The sequence below is a fragment of the Narcine bancroftii genome, chromosome 2 (genome assembly GCF_036971445.1).
Source record: "Narcine bancroftii isolate sNarBan1 chromosome 2, sNarBan1.hap1, whole genome shotgun sequence".
NCBI classification, from domain to species: Eukaryota; Metazoa; Chordata; class Chondrichthyes; order Torpediniformes; family Narcinidae; genus Narcine; species Narcine bancroftii.
Window position 1 is genome coordinate 322148701 of NC_091470.1, and position 19959 is coordinate 322168659.

General features: G+C 43.2%; 1 protein-coding gene across 10 annotated transcripts in view; it reads right to left on the reverse strand.

The window, feature by feature from the left end:
* The window catches only part of tmem67 (transmembrane protein 67), a 115730-nt gene that overhangs the window by 46475 nt on the left and 49296 nt on the right, over positions 1-19959 (reverse strand). For all 10 annotated transcript variants that reach the window (XM_069921909.1, XM_069921910.1, XM_069921906.1 and 7 more), the window contains 4 exons: positions 17099-17185; positions 16249-16314; positions 9587-9743; positions 7875-7998 (listed from right to left, as the gene is read on the reverse strand). In XM_069921909.1, the coding sequence (XP_069778010.1) occupies positions 7875-7998; positions 9587-9743; positions 16249-16314; positions 17099-17185 (434 nt within the window). The remainder of the gene's footprint in view (positions 1-7874; positions 7999-9586; positions 9744-16248; positions 16315-17098; positions 17186-19959) is intronic.

Consider the following 19959-nt stretch of genomic DNA (forward strand, 5'->3'; position numbering starts at 1 on the left):
GGGGGGGGGGTGGTCATTGAGCTTCCCTGGCCTATACTCCTATACTGCATGTCGTAGCTGAAGGTGGCCAGCTCAACTCTCCAGTGCAAGATCTCGTAATTTTTGATCTTGTCATTTTTTTTATCTTGCCTCTGTGGGTGGTGCTATACATGAATGCTACTGCACACTGGTCTGTGAGAAGGGTGAACCTCCTACCTGTCAAGTAGTGGTGCCAGTGGCAGCTGCTTCCATGATTACCTTGGACTCCTTTTTGATGGTGGGGTGCCCGAGCTCTGAATCGTGGAAGGTCCTAGAGAAAAAGGCCATGGGTGTGCCCCCTTGGTTGAGAGGCATCACACTCCACCTGGAATGGGGTAGTCTCATCCACAGCATGCATCACAGCATTGCTGATGTCTTGTCTGATGTTGTCAAAGACCGCTTGCACCTCGGCAAGGAGGGGAAAAGGTGGTGGCTTGGGCCAGTGGGCGGACCTTATCTGAGAACCAGGGGACCCAATGGGAATAGTAAGAAAATAGCCCGAGGCACTTGTGGAGGGCCTTGAGTGTGTGGGAGAGGAGCAGTTCCATCAGTGGGCACATGCGTTCGGAGTCAGGACCCATGACATCATATTCCACGTTGTATCCCAGGATGGTGAAGCAGGTGGTGCTGAACACGCACTTCTCCATGTTATAGGTGAGGTTTAGTGCCTCTGCTGTCTGGAGGAACATCTCCAGGTTGACATTGTGGTCCTGCTGGTCATGGACGCAGATGGTGACATTGTCCAGGTATGGGAAGGTCACTCTTAGGTTGTACCAATGTACCATATGGTCTATCTCCCATTGGAACACAGAGACTACATTTGTGACCCCAAATGGGACCCAGTGGAACTGGTAAAGGCATCCATCTGCCTCAATGGTGAATATGATTTATCTCGGGCAATGGATGAAGAGCTGGTGGTAGGCCGACTTCAGGTCACTCGTGGAGAAAACCCTGTATTGGGCTATCTCATTGACCATGTCGATGATGTGGGGAGTGGGTAGGCATCCAGCTGGGTGTTCCTGAGTGGTATCAACAATCTTCCCCATCGATCAGGAATTTCAAGGTGCTGAGATGTCCATGATGATCACAACATCCTTGGGTGTGAAACTGTGCCTGACCTTAGACCATTTCTGTCACTCCTGCAATGGAAGAAGATATTCTTTCACCCATCTTTTCCAGAACAAATCCGATATAAATTGTACCTGCTTCCATCTACGGTGAGCATATATGTCTTCCTTCTGAAGCAGCCCTGGTGACATCGAAGGCTTGGTATTAAGAAGCAAAAGGTGATTTGGAGTAAGGACCTCTAGATCATTTGGATTTGTAGAAGTCTTAGTGATTGAATGACTGTTAAAGATAGCTTCAACTTCACACAAAACTGCGTGAAGACCCTCCTCGTTAAGATTCTGTCCATCTAGGATGGAATTGAGAACTTTTTGCACTGATCTTTCCCATACACCTCCAAGGTGTGAGCCAGCAGGGAGATGCAAGATCCAATTAATTCCTTTCTGGACTAGTTCATCATGAATCTGTCCTTGATTCCAGTCCATAAGCAGTTTCTTCAATTCGTGTTGAGCCCCATAAAGTTAGTACAATTGTCAGTTCTTTTTACCTCACCATGCCTAGCAATAAAATGCTGAAGAGCATTAATGAAGGAGTCTGTGTCAAATGATGCTGCCACTTCGATGTGAATTGTTCTTATAGTTAAACAAGTGAAAATAACACAATAGCATTTCATGACACTCCTTCCACGCTTTACCCTAAAGGGTCCAAAAAAATCAAGGAATCCAATATTTTTGGCATAGATTGGATAACATATGGCTGCGACCATTATGGGCTACCCCTTCGTGAATATGCCAAAGAATCAAATCAGAGATGTCAAGATCCTTGGCCAGTAAGACAGGATGTTTCACCTCTTCTGGCATTGCTGCAATGCTAAGTTGCCACCCCACTCCCCTCACGCTTAATACACCATTCTCCAGAATAGGGTTAAGTTAACAAATGTGGCTTGTCCTTTTAATATTCATTCCCTTCCTCAGACTTGAAATTTTCTCTGGGAAAAGCAGATTATCTTCTCAGCATTAACCTATTTTTCAACTGTGAGATCTGTTTTCTTGAGTCTCAAGATTTCCCATCTCCTTTAGTGATCGATCTCTTTGGTGGATATTATCGAGATGAGGCTGAGCAAGAACACTGCTTGTTTGTTTTCTCATTCTGCTACGATACAGAAGCAGTCTTTTAATGCAGTTGCCTATTTCAATGATTCCAGGATGAGAAGTAAGAGATTAAGTGGGTAACTGGATCCACTTGTTCAGACATTATCTGAACAGCGTATGCATTCTTACTCCTGATTTCAAGGTCCCCTGATAAGATTTCTTCTAATTTATCAGGATTTTGAGGCTAGTCTTCCTGAGGCTGCAGAAGAAATTGAGATCTCAACACCCACATTTCATTCTTCAGAAAATACTTGATTTTCAAACCTCAGGAAACCAGATCAGCAGGATTGTTATGAGCCCAGAGGACCCCAAATCCCAGCAGCATTAGAAATTAACCAAGACAAATGGTTACTTAAACAAAAGTAACTTTTAATTATCTATAAACATGAAAACAGGATCAAACTTTAACTTATCACTATTAACTTAACCCCCTTCTAATTCTAAGCACATGTGTATGTAATGTGGGTGTAAGTTCAGAAAAGTTATTTGATTCACAGTCCAATCTCTCTTCTCACTCCTCCAAGTTCACTGGTTGCAGGCAATTCTTATACTGTGCACAGAATTTAATGCTTATGAATTTCACCAGGCTTTGGTGCTTGAAAAGTAAATGGTTACCACTCAGGAAGGTTCTTGTCCATTTTCAGATAGAGATTTGTTGCTCGTTGGACACCCACAACTGATTCCTTTGGATCATCCACTTTAGTATCTTGTTGAAGAAACTTGGCCCATCAGGGTTTTCCAGATGATAACCTCTTTCTTTCAGGTCACCACAGAGTTCCTTTTGTTTTCCTTGTTTCAAGTGAAACATTATGCAGCCAGTCCTCTCCTCTTGTATGGGCCACAAGGGCTTTGACCAGGCTGAACTAAGAACTCACAACCAGTCTTCAAATAGGGTTTTTCCACAAGCTTGCCAGCTTATCATGTTTCAGTCCCTGCTGCTGCTGAACTGTAGAACTAAATTCTCTCTCTCTCTCTCTCTCTCTCTCTCTCTCTCTCTCTCTCTCACAGAGAAAACCACATGATCCTCTTAGAACAGCACTCTGCACTCAGGCTGCTGCATTGAACCCAATGTTCTGAGTTCATTCATCTGTTGCTTTCCAAAACAATAATCCATTATTCCACAACATGTCCAATTAGCATCTACTTGTGAAGTCTTTATAGGCATTCTTCAAAGTTTTTGCAAAGGCACCTGGAGCCTGGACTGTCTGGCTTGAGCAGAGTTCTGGCATTTTAAATGAGATCTGTTTCGAAGTGTTTGTATGTAACCTACACTAAAAAACCTGCCACAATTTATCTCCTTTAAAACATACAGTTCCATAACTGTCTTCACATGCATCACCAAAATGATGCAATTGAGCAAACTTTGTGGGTTTGGAGCATCTATCAATCTTGAAGTCTTCCAGCATACAAAAATCCTGAATCCAACATGTTCATTCTTGTACAATGGATTCTGGTATCTCAACATCTCAACCAATCCTTTTCCTACACAAATCTTGCAGGATCTTCTTGGCAGAGAGGACTACTGGTGCCAATATTCCTTGTTCATATTTCGAATTGACTGTTGACAGAATCCCCCTTCTTGTGAGGTCAGTCCTTCAAAATTATTTTGAATTTAAAAGCGTCACACTGAACACACCATTGTACATCTAACACCCTCTCCACAGGAAGGTTGTCATGGTCTAAGTCCAAATTCTTCATTACTTTTGCCCTCTCTCTTTCAGGTATGGCAGCCAATACCTGGTAACTGTTACGTCCATTTGGTAAGTAGAAAGCTTCCTTTGAAGCAGATCACTTGCAACATGTGATAAAGAGTTATTGCTTCTTCTTCTGTAGCTGTCATCCACGTAGAAATTATTCCTGATTGTGTTTATAGCTTGAGAGCTAAACTGCTCCATATTGTCCTCAGCACACTTCCTAAGAGCAAAATTTGCACAACTTAGTGATGAAGTTGCTTCAAATAGATGCTCTGTCATTCTGTATTCCACCATGTTCTGACTTTAGTCAGCATCAGGCCACGGTCTTTTTTTCGGTACTTTCACCTGGTGGAACATTGCTTCAATGTCTGCAGTGATGACAACAGGTTTGTAATGATAGGGTGCTTATGATCCTCCTAACCAGAGGCAGTTGGAGACTAGTTTGATGTAGCTTTGGTTGGATTCAAGATAGATGCCTCCACACGGTCTTGAGTCTATAGCTAACATAGACTCAAGACCAGGAATGTGCAATGTGCACAGGAGTCGAAGAAAAACCAGGAGTGTGCAGAATGAGCATCCGTCAATATCAGCAAAGAAATGGAGCATGCAAAGGTTCCTGATGCTGTAAATTGAACTGGAAATGTCAACCACAAGCGGATGTTGTTCAAACAAAGATCCATGCTATACCTACAAGCTGATACACAGAAGATTGCACTGCTACTTATTGTAGGACTTCAAGCACTAGAGGTTTTCAATACGCTTGTTTTTTCTGAGGCAGAAGACCAGGGCAAGCTCGACAAGGTTATCGAGATGTTTGATAAACACAGTTCACCAAAGAAAAATGAAACTTTCAATAGGTATGCGTTTTGTTCTCACACGCAGCTGCAGGGAGAGTGCTTTGATACTTCTTTAAAAAGGACTTGAAACTAAAAGGAAGAGCATGCAATTTTGGATCGCTGAAAGATTCAATGATCTGTGATCAAATTATGTTCAGGATTATTCATAAATGAGAGAGAGGTTTCTGCAAGAGACAGAGCTTACCTTAGCTGGAGCTGTGAAGATGCGTCATGCCAGTGAATTAGCTCTGCAGCATACATAGAAGTTCAGTGAGAGTGCAAAAGCCAGTGAAAATAAAGGCATAGTCATAGCCACACTTTCACCTCAAAAAATGAAAATAGGAAACAACAAAAATATGCCCTGCCTATGGGAAAGTCTGTAATAAGTGCAAAGGGCAGAATCATTATGCAAAGCAATGTTTTTCCAAAGGGAAACAAAACACAAATGAAACTGTACACACTATAGAAGAAACTGCTCCCAGTGATACACTTTTCATTGGCATGGTAGTGCAGAAAGATTACAAACAAAGAGACACTGAACCGCCAAGCTTGAACAGAGTCAAGCAGGACAATTGGACTGTGTCATTGCATACAAATGGAACATATATTCCTTTCAAGCTGGACACAGGAGCAAAAGCCAATTTGATCTGTGAGCGCAACATCAGGGCAATGACAATAAAGCCATACATCCATGCAAATCCTGTACAGCTCAAAGCCTACAATGGACAGAGCATTGATATGAAAGGTACATGTAACTTAAAGTGTAAGTTAAAGATAAAGAATACCACCTCAGGTTCGCAGTAGTCTCAGTCAAGAGGGTATACCACATTAACAGCAAAAATGCACTGAACAGCTTAGAGAAAATACCAGATCAATTTCTGGACATCTTCAAAGAGTTTAGAGTTCTACTATTCACCTATAAGATAAAGTTAAAGGAGATCGCCCAGCCAGTAGTGCATCCCCTGAGGCGAGTTCTAGTGCCACTAAAAAAAAAGCTCAAGCAGGAACTTGACCAAATGGTGGCACTAGGGGGTCATAAAGAAAGTGGAGGAGCCCATAGAATGGGTGAATTCAATGGTGTGTGTCAAAAAGAAGAATTGTTACCTGTGTGTGTGCATGGACCCAAAAGACTTGAATGCCAATATAAAGAGAGAACATTATCAGATTCCAACCAGGGATAAAATTATAAGTAAGATGCCAGTGCAAAGTTTTTCACCAAATTAGATGGCCTCTGGCAAATAAAACTCATGAAGATAGGACAAAATAATGTACCAGTACCTTGCTCCCCTAGAGCTTGCAACCCTTCATGGTTGCTGCTGAGCCCAGGTACTGTCCTCTTGGTCGCAGACCTTGTGGTTGCAGGATTTTTCTTAAGAATATCATTGATTCCTTTAACAGGCTGATTAAAGCCTGTACAGAGCCACCAGCATTAGGATTGGATGGTTGAGATCTTTGGAGCAGCGCTATGATCCTACTTTCTTGGGTCTGCATCAGCACCGCCATTACAGCAGCGGCACTATTTTCAAGAGCCATGAGGTAACGTTGCAGCTCTATAAAGCCCTGGTTAGACCACATTTGGAGACGTGTTCAGTTCTGGTCTCCTCATTAGAGAAAAGATGTAAATGCTTTGGAGAGGATGTAGAGATTTACCATGATGTTGCCTGGATTGAAGAACTTGTCTTGTGGAGCAAGGATAATTGAACCTTTGGAGCAACAAAAGATGAGAGAAGACTTGATAGAGGTGCACAATACTATGAGCTATGAGGGACATAGATAGGTGGTCAGTCAGCACCAGTGGCATATCTAGGTAAAATAGTGCCTATTGTAAGTATTGAAATTGCTCCCCCATTTATTTTATTTTTTAAAATTAAATAAACATAATTAAATAAATAAATCACAAATAAAGTTGCCAGTTGGGAAACTTGCACGCACAATTGGGCTAGTCTTGAAGATTGGCTGCATGTGTATTAGGCATAGTTTCTTTTTATGTCAGCCAAAACTTCTAAAAGGAATAAAATGCTCTTTTATAAGGGACAATTAAAAGATTCTTAGATTGGCACATGGATGTTAGAAAAATAGAGAGTTATGCATTTGAGGTAGGAAAGGATTAGATTGTTGTATATTAGAATGTGTTTACATTGATTTATATAACATTGAGGTTCAAAGGGTCTGTTCTGTACTTTAATGTTCTTTGAGCAGTATTATAATGTCAAGTAGTCCAGGGTATAGTGTTATAAAAGGAGTAGGGACCTTTGTACATTCAGTTTGGTCCTACGTTAAAGTGGAAAAGGTTTGGAAAGATGTGAGTATATTATGACAAATTTTGAAGATAAAAATATAAAAGGATCCGAGAATATTTTTACTTGGTAATATATATGAAGTTGGATAAATATCAAGAAAAATTTCTTAATATAGCAATAGCAGTAGAAAAAAAATGTGTAGCAGTGACATGGAAAACAGAAAATTTTATAATGATGGACAGATAGAACAATGAAATACAAAATTGTATACCATTAGAAAAAAATTACTTATAATTTAAGGAATCAGATTGGGAATTTTCATAAGATTTGGGAACCATATATGGAATTTGTTAATAAAAACCCATCCACATCATCCAGATCACCCACTCTTCTCAATCAATAATCAGGAGATACAATAGTTATATCAAGAGAATTTGATTAATGATTAATATATAATCTAGGTGTTTTCTTTTCCTCCTTGGGGGGAGGGTTTTGGGAGAAAAATATAATTTTTTGTATCATCTTGTATTGAATAACATTGTATTATCTACATATAATTGAATAATTGTCTAGTAATAATTAATAAATACAATTATGAATAAATACAAGTGATAAATAATTTTTTTTAAAAAAAGGAGTACATTATAACTTTTGGACTTCAAGGTGACGTAAATGAGGAAAATTGTCGTATTTCCTGCGAAGTCAGAATAGACAGTCTCAGGCAGCATGGATAAAAAATATATTGTGTATATATTATTTATTGGAAAAATGTTCCATCATATGGAATAATGGAACAGAGTAAAATATTAGTTATTGCATTCAATTAATAACTTGTAATTCTTTCTCTTTTTCATGTCAAGACTCTCTCACCTGATCTTTATGTTGCTAGCAACTCTAATTGCTCTTGGCTGACTATCTAGGTTCATTTCACGGCCACTTAGAGTATCCACCAAGAAAATGCGCCTGGTTAAAAACCAATTATTCATAATTTTTTCTGTGAATTAAAAAGTGAATTCAAGCTTGAATAAATTCTGCTCAAAATCAAACACAAGGACATCAGCATTCTTGACGTATCCAGTAAACCTCCTATAATTAACCATTCAATCGTTTCATAATTCTGGCTCATTTGCTACTGCAGAATAAGAGCCAGGGGTCGAAAGTGCAAGCAGCATGTGTAGTCAGAACCAAGAGTCCAATAGTGGGTGAGGTGTGCAACTGGAGCCAGGAATTGGGTCTGGGTCTGCAACACCAGGGTTAGGAACGTGGATTGCTTTGCACCTGGAGTTATATTCCAGACTGCTAGTAAATTTCTCACTGGGTTTTAAATTTACTGGAAAAAATTATTGTGTAACAGGCTTTAAAAAAGTGAAGAGTGTATAATTGGAATAGTAAATAGTAGTCTGGAAAATCAGCTAATTCAACACTACCAAAGCCCCAGTGGTGCCAGATTATTGGAGTTATAGTGTACTGGGAACAATTATTTGGAAAGTGTGCATCATATGATCTTCTGTTCATTAAAATTAACCAATGTAACATCAGTGCCCAGTAAATATTCACAATAGGCAGCAGGAACATTGACAGAAAATCTTATAGATGACCAGTCATATACAAGTTTTTCCATATTTTTCTCTTTAATTCTTTTTTTTTTAAAAATGGCTATCCATAATGAGTGAGTGCAAAGGGTGCAGATTACAGCTCTGAGGCTTGAACTATTGTATTATTTCATTATTTCCTGAAAGGACTCTGGCAATAACCAGTATGGATAACTACGCAAAAAAAATTAGCCTTCTCATAGGAAATTCCATAATTCTATAGTGCCATTCCTTCCCACAGTGCCATGGCTGAAATTAGGGATTTATCTTGCCATCTCTTATATTGATAAGATTTTATTTCTTACTACGGAAACATCTTGCATGACTGGCTTCAGAGTTGTACCTTGAAGGACATGAAATCACCCAAATAGCTACATCACACCAATGAGGTATGAAGAGTGTTAATCTGGATAATATAATTTTGTTACAAATCTTATTTTTTAAAACATGTTTCTCAGTACTCTGAATATGACATTCTCCTCTCTTTCCTTTTATTCAAAATAATCATTTGAATGTCAGAAGCACAAAGTACTGGCAGTTATGCATGATTTAATTTAAAAACAGGTAATAAATAATGAAAGGTCATCAAACCATTCTCTGAGCATTTCCAGCATTCTCTGTTTTTATTATTAATAAATATTCTCTAAAGTTCATTGCCATAGCAATTATAATGAAATAAAACAAATCAGCCGTCACAAAATGGAATATATTAGAATTGAAGAACAAATACAAAAACAATGGATATTTGTAGTTCAATAAGTACAATATAGTTTGAGTAAAAAGAGCTCTTAGTTATTCTGATGGACCCCTAAAAGTCACATGTAGCTGAGAAAATGTTTCTAGCAAAAATCCAAAATGGTTCAAAAATAAAAGCAACAATATTTGATGTTTGCCTTAGGGTTGATTTCCTTCACTAACTAAGTCAGAAGAATTTTCAGAATAAACCCAAGTAATTCAGCAGGAAATAGTTGTACTGAACATAATGCCTACCTTGATTTACAAATTTTCCATTATACTGAAGATTTAAATTCCGAATTGCAATAGCTCTTAGTTTATCCTCACCATCCTCCCCTTTGTAAAGCATGTAAGTGTCATAAAAGTGAGTTTCATCATATTTAGATAGAAGTTTGGAGACAGGAAGTGTACACTGTAAAAATATGAAATGTAAACAAGAAATAGATACAACAAACATATTTTTAGAAGGTAAATAATTGTTACTTGTAATTGTAACACTTAACATCCAGTTCTGGTGCTTTATACAGCAGTACAAAGTTTAACATGTTTTATTGTTAAGGTTTGAATAAATATCTAGTCTTGATGTGCCCAAAGAGTTTAATCTTTCATTTAAAAAACATCACCCTTCAATGTTTCAATATGTCACCATGTTCATCATTGTGACTGGAATTCTTTGATAACCTATTTGCATCTTTCCTCATGAAAATCTGCATTATTTTAAAACACATCCACCAACTTTCTAGCTATCAGATTCCCATTTTCAAATTCATGAACAAACTTTCACCTTTCCTTTAGACCCATGTAGATGCAATATTAGTTTATCATTTTTTTTGCTTTCCAACGGGCAGCTACTTTCTCATTCGCTACTGTGTTGAATGTCTGCCAAGCTGCCTGTCTCCCCTCTGGCGAGCCTTGTACCATGAGTTTCTGCTAATAAAAGCCATGATTATTGTTTGACCACATCGTCTTTGTCTACTTCATCAACTGGCACTTCAATCTTATAAGCAGAAACTCATGGTACAATAATGAAAGACAATAGGTGCATACACAGTTATACCCAAGGGGAGTGTCCTTTAACAGTAGAGATAATGCACAGCCAATGTTAGTACAGCAAGGCTCGCCAGAGGGGAGACCACCACATTCACCCCCTTCTTTAAAATTGTCCGGTGGGGGCAGTAACAAGGAATTGTACCCATTATACACATTCAATATTTACAGGTTGAGACGGTCCGGTTTCCGCTAGGGTCTCTATGACCGTCGTAGGACTGGCTCCTGGTCATTGGTCAGAGGGGAAGTGGGGGGGCTGGCTGCAGGCTTCCACGTTAATGGTGTGGTGCCGTGCGGAGGGGTGGCCAGGGTCAACGTATGAGGGTCGTATTGGATGGGTGGGGGAGTCAGGTTCATCTCCCAGAGATGAAGAGGGCCCCTGGTGGTCAAGGAGGTCCTGCGTGCCCCATAGCTGCCTGAGGACAGGGATGTATGCCCAGTCAGTGTCGTCCTGGGCTGGATGATGGTGTGATGTGGTGGGTGCTCCTGCTGGTGCCAGGACCCTGGTTGAGACGGTGTCCTCCCTGCCACTGCCGAACCTAATGTATGCGTAGTTATGGTTTGCATGTAGGAGGAAGACCTGCTCAACCAGGGCTTCGGCCTTGTGTATCAGTACATGCTTACTCAGGAGCACCGGTCCCAGGGATGTGAGCCATGCTGGGAGGGACATTCCAGTCGGCGACTTCCTGGGGAATGAGAGCAGACGTTCGTGAGGGGTCTCGTTGGTAACCGTGCACAGCAGCGACCGAATGGCATGGAGCGCCTTTGGCAGGGTGTCCTGCCAGTACTCAGCGGCCCACCCTTTTGACCTGAGAGCCAGGAGGACTGCCTTCCAGACCACCCCATTCTTGTGTTCCACTTGCCCATTGCCTCTCGGGTTATAGCTCGTCATGCGACTGGTCGTGATGTCCCTCGCCATCAGGTACTGGTGCAGCTTGTCACTCATGAAACTAGACTCCCTGTCTCTGTGGATGAAGGCAGGGTAGCCAAACATGCTGAAGATTTGCCCCAGAGCCCTGATGACGGTGGCCGTGGAGGTGTCTTGGCAAGGGATAGTGAAAGGGAAGTGTGAATACTCGTCCACTTCCGTGAGGAAGTAGACGTTTCGGTTCGTGGAAGGCAGGGGACCTTTGAAGTCCATGCCGAGATGCTCGAAAGGCCGAGTAGCCTTTACAACATGGGCCTGGGGCGGGTGGAAGAAACGGGGTTTACACTCCGCGCAGACCCGACAGGCCTCGGTCATGTCCCTGACGGTGTTCGGCAGGTTCCGGGATTTAATGAAGTGATACAACCTGGTGACACCCGGATGGCAGAGGGACTCATGCAACACCTGCAGCTTGTTGTTGTGCATAGATGCGCAGGTGCGAGAGAGGCCATCAGAGGAGTCGTTAAACTTCCTGGGGTGGTACTGGATGTCGTAGCTGTAGATTGCCAGCTCAATCTCCAGCGCAGGATCTTGTCGTTCTTGATCTTGCTCTTGTGGGTAGTGTTAAACATGAACGCCATGGCCCGCTGGTCTGTGAGGAGGGTGAACCTCCTGCCAGCCAGGTAGTGGCGCGAGTGGCGGACCGCTTCCACAATCGCATGGGCCTCCTTTTCAATGGCGGAATGCCCTAGCTCAGAGCTATGGAGGGTCCTGGAGAAGAAAGTGACAGGGCGCCCCTCTTGGTTGAGGGTAGCAGCAAGGGCTACCTCGGAGGTATCGCTCTCCACCTGGAAGGGGGAGTCCTCATCTACGGCCTGCATCGTGGCATCCGTGATGGCTTGCCTGATGTGGATGAAGGCTGCCTGTGCTTCGGGTGGGAGGGGAAAAGTTGTAGCTTGGGCCAGTGGGTGGACCTTTTCCGAGAAGCGAGGGACCCACTGCGAGAAATAAGAGAAAAGGCCAAGGTACCTGCAGAGGGCCTTTAGCGTGGGGGGATTGGTAACTCCATTAATGGGCGCATCCTTTCTGGATTTTGGCTGACGACTCCATGGGCCACGATGTACCCCAGGATGGCGAAGTGGGTGGTACTAAACACACACTTCTCCTTGTTGTAAGTGAGGTTTAGCTCCCCGGCCATCTGGAAAATTTTCTCCAGGTTGGCATCGTGGTCCTGCTGGTCACGGCCACAGATAGTGACGTTATCCAGATATGGGAACATCGCCTTCAGCTTGTGCCAGTCTACCATGCGATCCATCTCCTGCTGGAAAACGTAGACCACGTTCGTGACCCCAAAGGGAACTCGGCAGAACTGGTACAGGCACCTGTCCACCTTAAAGGCAGTGTAGGGCTTATCCTTCAGGTGGATGGGGATTTGGTGATATAACGACTTCAAGTCAATCGTGGAGAAAACCTGGTAGTGGGCTATCTTGTTGACCATTTCTGTGATTCTCGGCAGGGTGTAGGCATCCAGCTGGGTGTACCGGTTAATGGTCTGGCTGTAATCCACGACCATCCTCGGCTTATTTCCCCCTTTGACTACCAGGACTTGGGCTCTCCAAGGGCTGTTACTGGGCTCTATGACGCGCAGTGTGGAGAGGCCCCACAGGTTGGCTGGGGCTGGTAGGTTGGCGTGCTGTGTAACTTGAGTGGAGGTTAGGGCCCCCTGAAGGCAAGGGTGACACTCTGCAGGTGGCACTTGAAATCTAGGCCCAGGAGGACTGTGGCGCAGAGTTTGGGCATGACCAGGAGCCTGAACCTTGTGTAAGTCTTCCCTCCCACAGTTATATCGGCGGAGCAGCGCCCGAGGGAACCAACAGTCTTATCCTTGGCAGCGAGGGTGATCGACCAGGTGGTGGGGTGGACTTGTAATCTCAGGGAGTGGGCCACGCTTGGGTGAATGAAGCTCTCGGTGCTGCCACTGTCGAATAGGCACTTCATTACCTGCCCGTTGACCTGTACATCCATCATAGAGCGCCAGAGGTCGTGAGGGATGTCCCTGGTCAGCGTGGTGGCGGCCAGGACCATCTCAGAGTCAGAGTCATCGCTCTCTGGTTGTGTGCAGCAATTTATGGCATCCGGAGGCGTGGGGACCATAGGTAGGGTGGCCTGATCATTGCCCGTGTTGACCATGTCGACTTCGGTTGTGGGGTGCGGTGTGTGGCTGCCGATGGCATTCGGAGGTGTGGGGAACATCGGTAGGGTGGCCTGGTCACTGTCTGTGTTGACCATGTTATTCTCAACATCATCGGGGGGCCCTCCGTGTTGGCCGCTGCCTGGCCCATGAAGGCAGTGGCCCATGGGGACCCGCTGCATGGCTGGCCTCCTTCCCCAGCCATGATCTTTGCGCCGGGGGAAGTGACCTTATCGTGGCCAGCGGCAGTGATGTCATTATGTCAGCTGGAAGTGACATCACACCATGAGCTGGAAGTGATGTCGCTGTAGTTCTCGGCGAGCGGCGCTGGCGAGGGCTGGTCCAGGTGCTTGAGGCACATGTTGCGACAGTCACTAGTGGGGCCGGATGCTGCATCATTGAAATCAGGGCAGACAGAATTCGTAGCGGGAACAATGGTGCCGCCTGGCACGCGCGTGTGGAGGGGTTCGGGGGGTTCATAGAGGGCCGCTGAGCTGCCAGCTGGTTTTGAGAGGCACAATTTAGCGAAGTGGCCTTTCTTGGCACATCAGGAACAATACTGGTTCCTCGTCGGGCAGTTTTGGTATGATCGTCGGTCTGACCCACACAGGATGCACAGTACTTACAGGGGCGCTGGGTACCTGCCGCAGCGACATTTTCCTCCCCAGCTCAGTCTGGGGCTGCAGTGTGAGAGGGCCATGAGAGAGCCTGGGGGGAACCTAGAATTGAAGGCTTTGATGTGCAGGGCTGCCACTTCCAGGGTTTGGACCACCTCCACTGTCTTGGTTAGGGCGTAGATATGGTCTTTCAGCAGCTTCTGCCAGATGGCCCTCGAGCGTAGCCCTCGGATGAAGGCATCCCGGATCAGCCTCTCTACCTCCTCTGCACCTATCCCGGGCTCAGCCAGACATGGTCATGCCAACTCTCGCAGGTGTCCCAGGTAAGACTCAGCCGTCTCCCCGGGTTGCTGGGCTCAGGTGTTGAGGAGGTACCTTGCACAAACCGCATTCATGGGTGACTTGTACAAGTTCTTGAGAGTGTCCATTGCGCTCTTGTATGTGGAGCAGCCTTTGGTTGCCTGGAAGGCGTGGGGACCCAGCTTTGACCGGAGTAGGACCAACCTCTTCTGATCTGAGTCCAGGTTGCCACCTTCGTGTGCCTCGATGATTGCCTCGACCACATGTTACCAGATCTCGAAGAGTGTCTGGGCTTTCGGGTGGCGTGGGTTCCCGCACTCAGGAGTTTTTCTATGGCAGCCTTTGGAAAATTTTGTGAATTAAATTGTGGTGCGCTTTTAGCCAGGATCAGACACACACAAGGTAAAGACTGAACAACAGCCTTTAATCCACAAAGACTTCCACAGAGCCAGGCTGGCTGTAGCTGCAGTAACTCTGAGTGAGGCTTCGGGAGGCCGGCGCAGGCTTATATCCAGGAGGGTGATTGACACCCGACCGGGTGGGGCTTGATCCCTTCAGGGTGACTGATTGACAGCCGGCAAGGTGTTGTTCTGTCCCCTTACTCTCCTGCAGGTACAGAGGTTTCCCCCTGCAGTAGGCCGGTGGTGTACCACCACACTACTGACTCTCCTTTGTCTGTCAAGCTTACTTCCTCAAAGAACTCCAACAGATTTTTCAGGCAAAATCTTCCCTGAAGGAAACCATCTTGAATTTGGCCTGTTTTATTATGAGATCTGAAATCTCTTTCGATAATGGAATCTAGAATCTTACCAACCACTGAAGGCAGGCTAAGTCACTTATAATTTCCTGTCTTTTGCCTCCCTCCATTCTCAAAGAGTGGAGTGATATTTGAAATTTTCCAGTCCTCTGGAAACACTCCTGATCCTAACAATGAAGGATCACTACTACTCCATAATTTCTTCAGCTACCTCTTTCAGAACCCTGGGGTGTAGTCGGTCCATCATATGTCTTATTCACCTTCACACCCTTCAACTTCCCAAGTACTTTCTCCTTGGTAACAGTGATTACACCCCTGCTCCCGGATTCTCTCAAATTTCTGGCATGTCAATGGTGTCTTCCACAGTGAAAATTGATGCAAAATATCTATTCACTTCATCCACCATTTTGTTCCCCATTACCACTTATCCACATCATTTTCCAGTGGTCCCATGTCCACTCTTGCTGTTCTTTCACTCTTTATATATCTGAAAAAACCTTTAGTATCCTCATTTACATTATTAGCTACCTTACTGGTAGCTACCTTATTTTACCTTTTCTCCCCTTATTACTCTTCTAGTTTTTAATAGTATCCCAATACTCTAACATCCCTGTTATCCAGAATTCAAGCAACCAGCAAAAAAAATTGTGGAAAATAAATAGGTAAAAAATAAATGGTTAGTTCACCAATCACGCAACACAGAAAATTAATTTATCTCCATCTAGCAATCCCCATATGTACCGGATACTTGGGGCTTACTACATTTTTTTTTGCTATTATGTTGTCTTTGAGTTCCCTTGTCAGCCATGGTTACCTCTCTTCCCTTTAAAATGTTTATTCTTCTTTGGCATGAAATAATCCTGCATCTTCCAAATTACTCAAAGAAATTTGCTATGCTACTCCACAATCATCTCTGCTCGGGTCCCTTTCCAATGAACTTTGGCCAGCTCCTCTGTAGTTACCTTTACTCAACTCTTATACCAACACATACAATTTTAGCTTCTTCCTCTCAAACTGCAGAGTGAATTCTATAATATTGTGATCAATTACTCCAAAAGGTTCTTTTATATTAAGCTCCCCACAGAAATCTAGTTCATTTGTCATTAGTTATTAATAAACTTAAAAAATGATCATACTAACAGTTTGTTGATATGTGGTTCCAAAGATATAAGCTGTATTCAGCCTAGGCATGGTATCTGGGCACAACTGTAAAATGAATAATAAAGTGATCATGTACTTTTCTAAGATGTGGAATTCAGAAATGTCACGAAAATACAATATATATATTTTGTGATGAGAATATTATTACTGCTCACAGACATAATGGATAAAATCTGTCAACATCTTACTTTAAAAGAAAATAAACATTTAGGTTCAATAGATCTCATTAACTGATTCTAATAATTTTCAGAGTGTTACTTTAGTGGACAGAAAATTACCATACCAAATCTTTATTTGCAAACAATAAGCTTCTGGAGGACCTCAGCAGATCAGGTATTATCCTTAGGCAAAAGTAGTCAGCCAACATTTCACGTTGGAACCTTTTTTGAGTGCAAAGGGAGATATAAAGTATATCAAGGAGTGGAAGAAACTGGGAAGGGGCTAAAAGTTGTTAGGATATTGGACAGAATGTGGGAGAGGCCACGGGGGGAGGGAAGGAAGGTTAGAGAGAAAAGTAAGAATGGAGTGGTTAAAGGAGAAATTGAAACTGCGCAACAGATAGTGAGAAATTCTTTTCTCTCTAACCTTCCTTCCCAGTGATTCTTTCCTTCACCTACCTCTTCTGATCACATTTTAGCCCCTCCCAGCTTCTTACATTCATTAATATAGTTGATATTTTTCATTTTCACCTTGTTATCAATAAAGGATTCTAAGCTGAAATGACTGACCATTTCTACCAAGGTATGCTATCTGACAGGCTGACTTCCTCCAGTATCTTTAATTTTTTCATTTCTCTATATAATTTATATAATTATGCTAGGAATATTACCTGTAAAGTACCTCCAGTTACCTTTTCCCAATTAAGAAAATTCCCTCGAGCATCATATTTGGCATGAATAAATTGTAATTCCATATTCTGCCAAAAGTAAAATAGAAATTACAATTAATAAGAAATCACATTCACAGTTTACAATGTTGTTTGCCCTTAAGTTAAGGGGAATTATGTAATATGCCTAAACAGTTGGTCAAGTATCAACTGATAAAAATAAGCAGAATTACTTGTTTGACTAACCTGGTTGACTTTTTTTGTTGCAGGTCAGTAGTTTGGTGGATTAGTGGTGAAGCTCGGAATATTTTTTATCTTGGAAGTCAAAAGTCCAAATCTTGCAAAGGGCCACACTCACTGACTAAAGTTATCCATAACTAAACTTACCTGGCAAGAAGAATTAATAATAACTTTTTTATTCTGGTATGTAAGAATTTAAAGTCTTTAAATGGTTTAATGGTTTCTTGTTCCAGAATTGATGGTAATGTTGTTGCGTGGTGCCAAACTATAGCTTTAAGGGGTATACATATTTCAGCCTAAGTTCATGTCTCTACTGTACAGTAGTAGAGTGCAATCCTAAATGGGGAAATCACATGAGCAGGATCAATCCACCAGAAGAAAAAAAAAAAATCACAAAAGAATTATCAGTACAATTTCAGCAGCGGTTTCCTTCAATCTGGTCTATTATGTTCTATTTGCTCTGACGGCATGCATGCTTTACTTAATGCAATGTGACATGCAACCATTGTGCTATTTAAATCTCTTTGGCTTGGCTTCGCGGACAAAGATTTATGGAGGGGGTAAAATGTCCACGTCAGCTGCAGGCTCGTTTGTGGCTGACAAGTCCGATGCGGGACAGGCAGACACGGTTGCAGCGGTTGCAGGGGAAAATTGGTTGGTTGGGGTTGGGTTTTTCCTCCTTTGCCTTTTGTCAGTGAGGTGGGCTCTGCGGTCTTCTTCAAAGGAGGTTGCTGCCCGCCAAACTGTGAGGCGCCAAGATGCACGGTTTGAGGCGATATCAGCCCACTGGCGGTGGTCAATGTGGCAGGCACCAAGAGATTTCTTTAGGCAGTCCTTGTACCTCTTCTTTGGTGCACCTCTGTCACGGTGGCCAGTGGAGAGCTCGCCATATAACACGATCTTGGGAAGGTGATGGTCCTCCATTCTGGAGATGTGACCCACCCAGCGCAGCTGGATCTTCAGCAGCGTGGACTCAATGCTGTCGACCTCTGCCATCTCGAGTACTTCGACGTTAGGGATGAAAGCGCTCCAATGAATGTTGAGGATGGAGCGGAGACAACGCTGGTGGAAGCGTTCTAGGAGCCGTAGGTGATGCCGGTAGAGGACCCATGATTCTGAGCCAAACAGGTGTGTGGGTATGACAACGGCTCTGTATACGCTTATCTTTGTGAGGTTTTTCATTTGGTTGTTTTTCCAGACTCTTTTGTGTAGTCTTCCAAAGGCACTATTTGCCTTGGCGAGTATCTCGTTGTCGATCCTTGCATCTGATGAAATGGTGCAGCCGAGATAGGTAAACTGGTTGACCGTTTTGAGTTTTGTGTGCCCGATGGAGATGTGGGGGGGGCTGGTAGTCATGGTGGGGAGCTGGCTGATGGAGGACCTCAGTTTTTTTCAGGCTGACTTCCAGGCCAAACATTTTGGCAGTTTCCGCAAAACAGGACGTCAAGCGCTGAAGAGCTGGCTCCGAATGGGCAACTAAAGCGGCATCGTCTGCAAAGAGTAGTTCACGGACAAGTTTCTCTTGTGTCTTGGTGTGAGCTTGCAGGCGCCTCAGATTGAAGAGACTGCCATCCGTGAGGTACCGGATGTAAACAGCGTCTTCATTGTTGAGGTCTTTCATGGCTTGGTTCAGCATCAAAAATAAAATGATACTAAATCCCTTTGCCCATTTGGTTTCAACTATGTATCATTTTAAAATCTTTCCTCCCCTTCATTATCAGTCCTACTTGGTTGAATTTTCTTTCATCTTTGAGATAGGACCACTCAACGACAAAGGAAGGAATTTATGCTTGATAGAGAAGGTTCTGGGAGGAATTGAACTGATATAAACCATGCAAATTGAAGAGCTAATTGAAGCAGATTATTCATGGTTGATTGGGGTGCAAAGAATTGATTGTTGGATGAAGCCACTGATGTAGCTGGTGGGTTGGAGAATGAATCCCACTGCTATTATGTCCAAAAGGCCTTCAGTTTAAGGTAAGGTACAGGAAATTTAGAAGGGATCAGAGGAAGATTTGTTTTCATTCTGTTGTTTAATGGAATCTGAAACATTTTGGGGTGGGGTGGAGGTGGAAGCAGAGATTCTCACAACATTTAAGGGGAACTTGGATAAGTACTCAAATTTCTGCAGAACTTTTAAATTCCGGGGTGTCAACATCTCTGAAGATCTATTCCGGTGTCTCCATGTTGATTCAATCATGAAGAAGGCTCACTAGCAGCTATACCCTGGTACGTTACCAAGACTCTTGCAAATTTCTATAGATGCGCTGTGGAGAGCATTCCGACTGGTCGCATCACTGTTTGGTATGGACAGGAAAAGACTAGAGAGTTGTGAACTTGGCCAGCACCATTGTTGGCATCAGACTTCACTTCATGAAAGGTGTCCACAAAAGGCAGTGTCTTTTATCCTCAAGGACCTTCATCACCCAGGCATGTCCTCTTCACACTACTACCAACTGGAAGAGGGTACAAGAGCCTGAAGATGAACACCCAATGGTACAAAAACAATTTCTTCCCCTGTGCCATCAGATTTATGAAAGAACAATGAACCACAGACAATACTTCATGTTCTCTTCTTCTGTATTAATTAATTTTAAAAATGTAATTTGTAGCAAATTTGCCCC